This window comes from Grammomys surdaster, unplaced genomic scaffold, assembly GCF_004785775.1.
Source record: "Grammomys surdaster isolate TR1022 unplaced genomic scaffold, NIH_TR_1.0 167, whole genome shotgun sequence".
Classification (NCBI taxonomy): Eukaryota; Metazoa; Chordata; class Mammalia; order Rodentia; family Muridae; genus Grammomys; species Grammomys surdaster.
The window spans coordinates 8117200-8128328 of record NW_021604615.1 but is presented as its reverse complement, the minus strand read 5'-3'; the positions used below and the strand labels follow the sequence as shown (position 1 = coordinate 8128328).

General features: G+C 50.8%; 1 protein-coding gene across 1 annotated transcript in view; it reads right to left on the bottom strand.

The window, feature by feature from the left end:
• Positions 1 to 6847, bottom strand: part of Tmem255b (transmembrane protein 255B) — a 26386-nt gene extending 19539 nt beyond the window's left edge. Inside the window, exons 1-3 of the mRNA XM_028766365.1 lie at positions 6637 to 6847; positions 1073 to 1215; positions 405 to 467 (exon numbers count right to left, since the gene is read on the bottom strand). Of these exons, the coding sequence (XP_028622198.1) occupies positions 405 to 467; positions 1073 to 1215; positions 6637 to 6691 (261 nt within the window). The 5' untranslated portion in view covers positions 6692 to 6847. The remainder of the gene's footprint in view (positions 1 to 404; positions 468 to 1072; positions 1216 to 6636) is intronic.
• Positions 6848 to 11129: the final 4282 nt, after the last annotated feature.

Sequence of the window (11129 nt, the reverse complement as noted above, 5' to 3'; positions counted from 1 at the left end):
TCTCCAGCACCATGCCTGCCTGGGTCTGCTGCCCTGTTCTACCATGGAGATCATGGACTCAACCTCTAAAACTGTAAGCAAGTCACCAATCAAATGTTTCTTTTATAAGCTGCCTTGGTTACTGTGTCTCGTTCATGCAATCGAACAGTAACTATGTTTCTAACATCTGACACCGAATCCCCTGCTGTTTTCATCTCTACCTCTCTCTGATCATTTGTGTGGTATGCGTTTTGACCAAGCTGTGAATGACACCAATTAGGCCCTGAGTCTTGGGTTTTATAGTATATAGGTCCAAGGGTTTCAGGCGAACGTGGAGAGGAAACCCTTTCTATGACTGTAGCATCCTATATTGAGGGACTAACACTCCCCACAAGCCCATTTGGAAGAGAGATGTGTCTTCTTACCATTTGTCTTCTATTCTCCACCAGGTGAATACCAATGATCCCCAGGAAGGACCCAAAGCCCAGCTGAGGTGAGAGGAAGAACGAGAGAGAGATGTTTGGTTAGCATCATACTGACCCATCACAGTTAATAATGGCTCTTGAGCTGGCAAGCCTGATGACCTAATTCAATCCCCAGGACCTCCCATAGGGCTCTCAAAGCCACCAACCCACCTGCCAGGAATTCTGCTGGGGCTGCTGTATTTATTAATGTCCAAGGGCTGCAGGGTTGGTCCTTCAGGGATCTGGGGAGAATGTGTTACCATCTCTTGAGAGTCTCAGCTTCAGGCCCACCCCACCTTTACTGTGTAACCTTATGTGGCCCTGAACTCTCCTACCATCTCCAAGTCACACCCCTCTCCTGCCTGGTCTACCTCCAGGGGGCCTATGATGACGCTGGCCTGCCAACATGGTGCAAGCCTACCTTAGGGCCCTCTAACCAGTAGCCCTCAGCCTTCTTTCTTAGCTGGATACTCTCTCAGATACCAGGCATCAGGCTGGGGTCATTTTTCCTAGGACTATGTACCCCTACCCCCAGTGGAAGTTTCCAGCATTGTAGATTAGCAGGTGGTATATCTGTCCACACAGATCACTGAACATCCTGCCCAGTCCCCCATAGGCCTTTGACTCACAATAATCCCTGGGTAGTAGCCGCCCACAGTCACATTCTCTGTCCTGGTGGTAACAGCAAGGCCAATGGTCAGGATGAGGGTGGACACCAGCAGCAGAGCGCCCACAAACCACAGAGAGATCTTCTTTCTCCTTGTGAAGCCCTCTATGAGGAAAAGAAGGGTACTGGTGAGCTGGGGGCTGATTTCCCACCCACTATGCTCCAAGCCCAATCATTTGGAATCCTGTGAGCTCCAGGCCTGTCCTCTCCCAACACAGGGAAAACCAGGCCCAGGCTGGACTAGGCAGGTGAGTAGCCTGCCCATACTTTCCTCCTTGATGGTCCTGAGCATAGCTAGGGGTCACTGCCTGAGGCTGGAGAGTGGCTCTTCTTCATCTCGAGTCCAAGGGTTTCACAGGGTAAAGAGGAGGCATATGGGTGCCACAAGCGTCAGGGGCAGCTGTGTCCCAGATGTTGGGCCTCTTTTGTCAGCTTTTGGGGCTTCTGGGTATAGACCTAACCACCTGACCAGAAGTTTGCATCTACAGCCTCAGGCTGTGAGATTGAATTCTGTAGAGGCTACAGCTCAGCTGTACTCAGGACTCAGGAGCATTTCAGGGAGCTGCAGCTTGACCTCCTGCCTGAGATACAAGTACAATAGCTTGGCCCTGAAGCTGATTTGGAATATGAGACTCTGGAATGAAGTCACAGGTAGAGAACATGAGAAGAAATACCACTAAGTATCCTTCTCCAGCCTTCATCAGACAAACCCAAGCGCCATAAAGCACTCCTCTGGACAGCCTGCTCTATGCAGCCAAACTCCAGGAGCTGTGCAGCTCTCGCAGGAAAGGGCTCCACCCTGCGCTGTACCCTCCTTGAGCCTGACTCTTCCCTGATGGTCCAGGAAGGATAGAACAGCTTTTCCATCGACTGCCACCTGCCTCCCCTAGTGACTACACACCCACACCTGAAACACAGGCTATGGCCAAAGCCAGGTGAGAAGGCATATTCAACTCTGATCCAGTCAAGCATCTGACTACATCACTGCAAACACAAGCGGAGTGAGAGAAAAGTGTGGTGGCCTCATCCTCCTCCAGAGTCCTACAAGTCAACGGTTTGTGAGTGTGTACACACATGCAAGTATGTGTGTTCCCGTGTGCTTATATGTGTGTCCACACAGCACAGTACCTGCACCACCGGGAAGCATCCTGTCTATCCAAGTATACCTCCTTTCAAATGGTCACTGGAGCTGGGCGTGGTGGAGTGCGCCTTTAGTTTCAGCACTCAAGAGGCAGAGGCAGGTGGATATCTGAGAGACAAGGCCAGCCTGGTCTACAGGGTGAGTTTCAGGACAGCCAGGGCTACACAGAGAAACCCTGTCTCAAAAAATAAATAAAGTGGCCAGTAGCCTGCTAGCACGGATCTTCATGGTCTGCTAGGCTCTCATTGGAAGACTTCACACGCCTTTGATCCCACCAGTGAAGTTTAACATGAGTCAAGGTTATGACACCCGAGAAAAGGGTAGTTACAAACTCAAGACATAAATTTTAAAAGCACCACAGATGGCTTCTCACAGTCCACATGATTCAGCTGACCCGAGAAAGCCATTTTTATCTGACCCAGCAAGGGCACACCGCCAGGAGCAAGACCTGTTTCCAGAGGTCCTACTCGTCCCTGTCCAGCCTCCTCGCCCTTCTCCAGACCAGAACCGACAGGTTTCTCCTGAGAATCTCCTCCTAAACTACCCTTCATCCCCACAGAGAGGCCAGATCTACCCACTCCCTGACACAGCCATCGCTGGCTCCCAGGGTTGGAAGAAGATGGAACTTTGCAAGTCCTGGCCTCAGATACGGATTCATGCTCCCCAGCCCACTCCGATTCCCCAGTCTTTTGCCTGAGAGGATGGTTCATGTCCAGAGTCCACAGGACTCTTGTACCTGCCTCAGCTCACCCTATGGGCTTACTTCGATGTCAGCTGCAGAAACACCACATGCATTTGCTCTCCTGCTCACCCCTCTGCTTTCCCTCCTCACTCTCATTCATGCCCCAGGTTCCCATCCCCCACTTGAGTTTTCATTGTGTGCAGATGCCTTCAGACCCCAGAGTCACTGCCATGAAGGCAAGGTGATCCCTTACCCAACTGGGAGCTTCTGGTCTTGGCATAAGAGGCCACCAGACATAAGATGAGCTATGGTACGCATAGGCTTTATAAAGTGCCACATCCCAGAGGGCCAGGGGACAAGGAGGATCCAGGATGGGGTATGAGAACACCATCCAGGAAACGAGGCCCTGAGGCATTTGGGGAGTGGATGCAGCTGGTCCTGAGAAAGCCCTGAGGTTGGTGGGTGGTAAGTGGGTAGCCTGGGGACTGAAGAACAGGGAGCTGGGGAGGCTACTGCAGCGGGATGAGCAGAGAGAGAACCCCCAATTCCACTTTCTCCTGTGTCCACAACCGCTGTATAAATTTAAGGGAGGTGAGGCAAACTGAATGGAATCGATCCTGGATAGCTCAGGGCTGTGAGATGTGAAGCAGGCCAGCAGGAGCCAAAGGCAACACCCTTTCTTAGAAAGCACCAGGGACAGGGCACAGAGCACCCTTGACAGAACATGGAAGGCCTTGGAGCAGCCCCTTGCTTCTCTCCACAGTGCACACAGCCCTAGCAGGAGCACACACTCACGGCCTCAGGAGCAAGTCAAGGAGGCTGGGGCTACCTGCAGTAGGATGGGCCTAGGTATCATCTGGTCTTACCTCACAGTGAGTGTCTGCAGAGGTACTAAGCAAACACATCCTGGAATAGCAGGTAGTAACCAGCCTGGAGTAAAGCAGGTAAGTGCTTTCTCCCCCTAAAGGGTTTCTCTTTCTCCATTTACCTAAGTGCACATACCAATTACATTCCAAAAAACTAATAAGGACCCAGCATGGCTGAGATCTGGGTGGACCTTTCTGCTGAAACATTTGTCGCCTCAGGTGACACTAGCTCACAGTACCCTGAACCATGTCCTCTCTGTTGGCTTACTAGCATGACATCCTAGGCTGGTGGCACTTAGCACTGTTAAAGAGCTATGGCTTCTAACCTGCAAAAACAGTTAGCTAAAAGTCAAGCCCTTGAAATTATATCTTCGCCCATTTATATCCCTGACAGCCGTTCGTCCCTTCCTGGTCCTTTCCTTAGTCTGACTTTCCCCTAGGATATTCCATAATCAAACCCCAGAGACATGAGCGAGGTCAGGCTGCCAGCATCTCTGACCACAGTTCCCAGGTTAAGTCAGGGTCTGGAAAGTTGCACAGTTGCTGGACAGGGCAGGTAAGCATCCCTTTCTGACTACTTGGACTGGAGTTAATAGACTCCAACCAGAAATACAGGGAAAAGGCGAGCCCTACCCAAAGCGTCTCTCATAAATACATCTGAATATTCAGTATGGCATAAAAATAAGGAAGTAAAAAACAACCCAAGACAAGAAGACAGAGGTGTCTGAAATCTCCAGATAAAAGCATTTCCACGTAAGGTTTTAGAGACAAACGGCATTTCGCATATGACAGAAATCCAGACAGTTACTGCACCATCTCCTCTGTCCCTTATCCCATCAAGATGCTACTGTCCTGATCCTAATTAACCCACTGCTACCAGTTACTGTGGGAGATGACCAAGCTCATGCCCACGAGGAGGAAAAAGGCCAAGCAGCGCCATGCCTCTCACTTCAGGGTGCCAGTGTCCAGATCACACTGGGAGGAGACAGCACCTGGTGTAAGTAGTAAGACTTCACCTGGGCAGAGAGCCCAAAGACAGTACCCTGATAGACTGAGTCTATTCGAAGGTCCTCAGAGCCCATCTATGAGAGCCAGCCTCATTTAAAAACCATAGGACTGTTCTGAGGGTGCCACTGAGCCAGCTGAGAGGGACTCTCTCAACTGTTTAGGGCTCCTGTCCATTCAGTTGCAGGTATGCCCTCCCCACACACCTCAGGATACCACCCAGTTACTTCCTGCCCACCCACCCCCACCTCACCCCTCATTTTCAAATGTTATCCTCCTTCCCAAGCCTCTGCCTGTCTTGGTGGGACTGCTGACCCAAGGTCCTTGTAGTTCCACTTGGCTAGCCCAGAAGGTGCAGGCACTGATGGACAACAGACTGCCCTCTGTGCTGGACCATGGGAAGAGATAGCCCAGCCTAGACAAGACCCAGCAAGGTTCATCTTTATGACCTTGCTATCTACAGGGCCTGAAATCCCCCAGTGAGGTCGATCCTCTGGGTCAAGTATGGTAGCCTGGGTCTATAATCTTGGGTACTGAGGATGCTGAGGTAGAAGGGTCATTTGAGCCTGGGGGGGGTTTGAGACCAGACTAGAAGATCCCTTGAGGGCAGATCCTGTAGTAGAGGCAAAGCTAGGCACTGCTCAGTCACCAGGTTCTGATTTTATATAACACCACCCCAAGCTGTAAGCAAAGAAGCATCAATAGAAAATGGTCAGATCCTGGAGCCACACAGACCTTCAGTTGCTTTTAAGACTCTGTCTTAATAAAAAACAAACAAAAACAAACACCTCTCACAAACCATTTCAAAGTCTGGAGTTCCTTATCAAAAGAAAATTCAGAAGCAAGTGTAAACCAAGTCACCCTCACTTAACAGCAGTGGCACCTAGTAATATAACAGCTGCCGTTCAGCACTAGCTAGCTGCTTACTGGAGAATGAATGGATGACCGCAGAGCAGCTGGCCTTACAGAGGAGGACGTACAGCACTCTCTCAGAAAGAAGCCAGATTCCTTATTATTTTTATTTAACAGCGCTAACCAATCAGACTTCCCAAAAGTGTCTCCAAGAAGGTTGGAAGCTATCACCAGGGTTCCCAAGGATCACCGAGGTTCTGAAACGATCCTCGAGACTCCCCCACACCCCAGTCTGACCTAATCCCTTAATCCCATAGCAGAAGGTCACCATGTAAATCTCCCCCACCCTCTGCCCTCCAGGAACAATGTCCGGCATCCTTCCAGTGTCAGGCTACCTCCCAGAAGAGCACCCATGCTAAGCGGCTGGAGTCAGTGCCTGCACCAGGTTTCCTGTTTTCCCAGGCAGACTTGGCTTTCAGCTGTGTAGAGATGGAGGGTCTGGGGTGTGAGGCAGGTGGAAGCCCTAGCTCGCTCCAACAACCCTAAAATCTCTGGGCACCTTTCCGACCCCCTTCCCCCCACCCCCAGGCAGGAAGCGCTCCCTGGTTCTTTCAAACATTTCCCGGATAAGTTTAGAAACTGAAATAAATGCAATTGGACTGGAAAGGTGTTGGTCTGGGACTTAACTGCTTAAAAGGATTTGGGTCTGTTAACAAAAAACCGGTAACATTCGGGGATAGAAAACAGAAGGGAACAGTGGGTAGACTGGTGTGGAAAAGGATGGAGCACCAATGGATAGCCTGTGCCACATGAAACCAGACCCGAGTCCCAGCTCCAAACCCCAAAGGGGACCCTATGCCCAGAGTCCTGAGCTGTGCAGGCAGTTCCTCCTCTTAGATCTGCTAGAGACTTGTAACCCAGCTCCCGGGCCCCCAAATTGCCTGCCAGCGGCGGAGATACCAATGATGCCCTTAGCTAACCTGCGGTATCCAGCAGAGCCAGAGGGCCTGGCACAGGCGGTGGGAGCGGCTGCATTCCCGAAGTGCCCTCCACTGGGAGGGCAGTGCCCCGAGGCTCCTCCTGCCCGGTGGTTAGGTTTCAGGAGGCCCAGCAGCTACAAGAAGTGCAACTCTGTGTCCGTTCTCCTCTACTCCACCGGCATTTATTTCTACCTCTCCTTCGGTCATTTCCCTTCTCCCTCCACCTCCCCTCGGCCCACTCCATCCCCTACACCTCCCTTCCTCCCTCCAAGGTCCCGGTGCCCGCCTGCCTGCCGCTCCTCCTCCTCTTCCCCTTCCCTCCCCCTCCTTTTTCTCCTCCCCCTCTTCCCCTTCCAGTCTCTAGTCCCTTGTGAGTCTAGGAAAAGACCCACAAACCCAGCGAGGAGGAACATACCTGAAAAAACACTGTGGGCCTCTGGCCTGAGCCCAGCCCGCCGTCAGAGATGGCCACAGACCAAGGACTGGGTGGCCCAGGTGGAGGGAAACAGAGAAAGTCCCCAGGTGCAGAGCAGGGATTCTCCACACAGCTGGAAAGGATTCAAGCCCATTGCCTACGTCAGACCCCCAGTGAGCTGAGCCCTCCGGCATCCACCATTAAGGAAATGCTCTACAGACTTGCACGCAGGTGATGGCCTGAGGCATCTTCTCAGTCGGGGTTCTGGTGGATCTGCATACAGCGTGGAAACTCTGTTCAGTTGTAGGCATTGCCCCCACCTAGCAGCAAGGGCAGGGACGCTCTCCTCCCACCCCACCCACCCCAGCTAAATTTCCGAGTGAAGCCTGCTATGGGAAGACGGAGAGGGGCTGCAAGAAAACAGGCAAGCAGACAGGGAGTGTCTTATTTAGGTTCCCGTCACTTCAGTAAAGACGCCATGACCAAAAGCAGCTTGGGAAGGAAAGCGCTTCTTTGGCTTACAAGTCTGGTCACAGTCGGTCATTGGAAGAGGCAAGGCAGGACCTGAAGCAGAGACCACGGAGAGACTTTGCTACTGGCTCATAGTTTGCTCACACTGCCCAAGACCACCTACCCAGGGGTGGCACCCCTGCAGTGAGCTGGGCCCCCCCACACCAGTCCTTAACTCAGAAAACACTGAGCAGTCTTGCCCACAGGTGATGTGATGGGGGAGGGGCAGTTTCTCCGTTGATGTTCCTCTTCCTAAGATTACTCTAGCTTGTATCAAGTTGACAAAAAAACTAACCAAGCCTGAGCAGCATGCACAGCAGCAGTAGGGGAAAGGAGGTCTTCTAAAGACTACTGATGCATTGTTTAAAATAGTTTGAGAACCAGGAGTATAACACTCAATGGTGAAGTGCTTACATAGCCCAGTGGTACTTACACAGTTCCCTAGTAGGGTGCTTACATAGCCCAGTGGTACAGTACTTACACAGTTCCATAGTAGGGTGCTTACATAGCCCAGTGGTACAGTACTTACACAGTTCCATAGCAGGGTGCTTACATAGTATGTATGGTTACACGTGAGGCTGCCGGCTTGATCCCTAGCTGCAAAAACAGAGGCAGAAGGGAAGGAGGGAGGAGGCTGAGAGTGATGGAAATCAACCCCTCCTCACCAAGGAAGGCACTTGAAGGTTGTTTCCTCAGCAAGACACGGTTGACAATTAGGTCACTTTTTGGCAGGCTGAGTGAAGGCTTCTGGGGAGAAGCAGAGAGCTGGGGTGGGGTAGCTGCAGGAAACAAGGGCAGACAAGGCGTGTTCTAACCAAAGGCAGCTTGAGAAGGAAAGCGTTTCACAGACCACCACGGGAGGAAGCCGAGGCTGGAACTGAGGCAGCAACCATGGAGGAGCCCTGCTTGCTAACACTGAGGAGAACTTAGGAACCTGCATCTGAAAAACCAGACCAACTCCATCTTGGATTCGGGCTCCATTTTAGAGAACCTGGCCTAAGGTTGAATTCGAGTTAACCAATAAGCCTGCACCTAGCACTGGTCTCCAGGTCACTCCCTAACAACCACCAATCAGGAGGAAAGCAGAAGTTACAGTTGTATCTAAAGATATTTACTTATGAAAGTTTATGTTTCATAAACACCACTCACAGCACCAGCCAATCATTTTAAAGGGCAACAAATTCCATAATAGCCCCCCAATCAGATGTGTGCCAGGCTAGAAACCCCTTGCTTGTTTGCTTGCCTCTATAAATGCTTGCTTGAATCTGGGCTCAGGGAGGCACCCTCGTGTCCTGCTGTGTCAGTGACTACCCTGTGGCCCAAGCTCCAGCTTGACTAAAGAAAGACCCTAGTTCGATTGCATCAGGATTGGCTCCTTGATGGTCTTTAGGTATTCGTGAAACGGGCACAACACATCCACAATGAAGGGTGGATTGCCCCTGTAAATATTGCTTGCCCTCAGCAAGCAATATTTAGGCACCCTGAGGATATTCCCACTAGACAGTAGCCTCTAAGGGTAGACCAAGAACAGGCCCTTAGGAAATCCTTTGGAAGAACCGTGGTTCATTGAGGCTGGTGCTGCCAGAATCTTCCAGACTCTTTTTAAATCACTGTTGTGCTGAGTGTCTGTCAATGGGGAAGAAAGAAGCAAAGCCTTCCAGGGAAACCACGTTGTCTCTAAAGCGAAAAAGTCATACAGCTCAATCTAAATAGGTGTCAAAGACAGAATATAGTGAAAAATCTCATATGACCACAGAGAGTGCAGGGCAGTTTTGAGTCTCAGTACTTCCTGAGACTCCACCTTGTTCTAGACACTGCCCCAGGGGCTGGGGGACAGATCAGTAAACAAAGCAGATGAAGAAGCTGGTAGATCATGATAAGGTGTGACTAGGGGCTCAAGCATTGGCAGCTTAGAGAAGGCCAGCATGTGGAACAGAATTTAGCATTTGATAAAAGGCCTCAAAGGCCTCTGAGCCTTTTTTAAGGGATGTGGCGGGGGGGGGGGGGGACGTCACGATCTAATAAACTGAGACCTGGCCTGACCAGGATAGACATTTAAAGTTGATGAGACATGGGTAAGGCAGAGATACACTGTGCTGGTGTGTGACTTCAAGGGATGCAGTAATCCGCATGTGACTCTCAGGGACACTGAGGCCAGTACATATCCACCAGAGATAGTCAATGACCACCTAGGCACTGCATCTGGTTTATAACTATCAGAAACATTGAGCCCAGTACATAACCGATAACGGATTCTGCAACCAGTGGTATTAGCACCCTGGTTGCTGGGGTCAGTACATAATGCCATTGAGTATGTCTAGAGATACAAACACCATGAATTAAGCTGCAAATAGTGTCCCATACCTGTAATACATACAGTTCTCAGAAGACTGAGGAAGGAACATTTCCATGAGTTTGAGGCTTACCCTGGGCTACAGGGGGAAACTTTGCCTGATATTTTCGTGAGGTACAAAGAAGCCTATGACACCTATGCACTAACACACATCGTTCCTCTCATCAGAAGGTTTATGTGAAGTGTTTTTTGGTTGTTTTGTTTTGTTTTGTTTTTGTAGTCTAGTCCAGTGTAAAGCAATTTCCAGTCCTATCAACCACAAATAAGGACAGTTCAGGAACTCCTACAGACCGTTTCCCAGATCACCAATTGTTTGCAAGATGAGAACGGAGGCAGCTTATTTTGCTCTGGGGAAGCTGGGCCCTAAGTGCTGTCCCCTCCCAGATCCAGAGGAGCTATTCTAAGTGCCAATTTCCACAGAGCCAGCCAAGGCTTGAAGGAAAAGAGAAATCTGGTAAACGTGAGCCCCACCCCAGCATCCCAGCCTTCCTTCATGTGCTACCCATGGGCACCCAGGGACTTGCCTCAACCTTGCTGACTCTCCAAAGCCCCACAGTAGTTAAGGCAACCAGAAGGAGGGGCAGAGCCCTACCTGTGGGGGAAACAGAGGCAGCAGCAGACAAGCCAGGTGGGCACCTTTGTTCTGAGCACTGAGCGTTCAAACCTGACTCTGAGCTGCTCACCACAAGCAGAGAGATGATCCAGCTTTGCCCTAAAGGAGCCCAGACACTGGTAGAGATGCAGATGTAGAGGCAGATGGCCTCCAAAGAGACACTGGGCATGCTTCCAGCTCAGCCAAGAACAGAGGACAGGGAACAGGCAGGTGCTACACGCAGCTGCAGGAACCAGGCAGGCTCTGCAGGGGCCTGGAGCTGGAGCTAACAGGAGCTTGCTTAGGGGGTCTGTGGGCACCAGATGCCTGGTTGCCTTGGCCCAAACTCCAGGAAGTGGGAGAGATGCCAGGTATTTTACAAAATTGGCCACAATCTGGTTGTCCTGTGTCTAAAGGGTTGTGTATAGTACACAGCTCAGTATAGCTAAGTTTGAGGAAGACTGGTGCAGGCCAGAGGCTGAGTTTCTTATTATGTCTTAGGAGTCCTTGCAGACTGCAGTGAGGTGTGTGTGTGTGTGTGTGTACTCATAAAATCTTCCTTTGGTGAAAGCTGATTGACATACACCAAACTGTACCTTTTGGAGTGAAGAATTAATAGATAT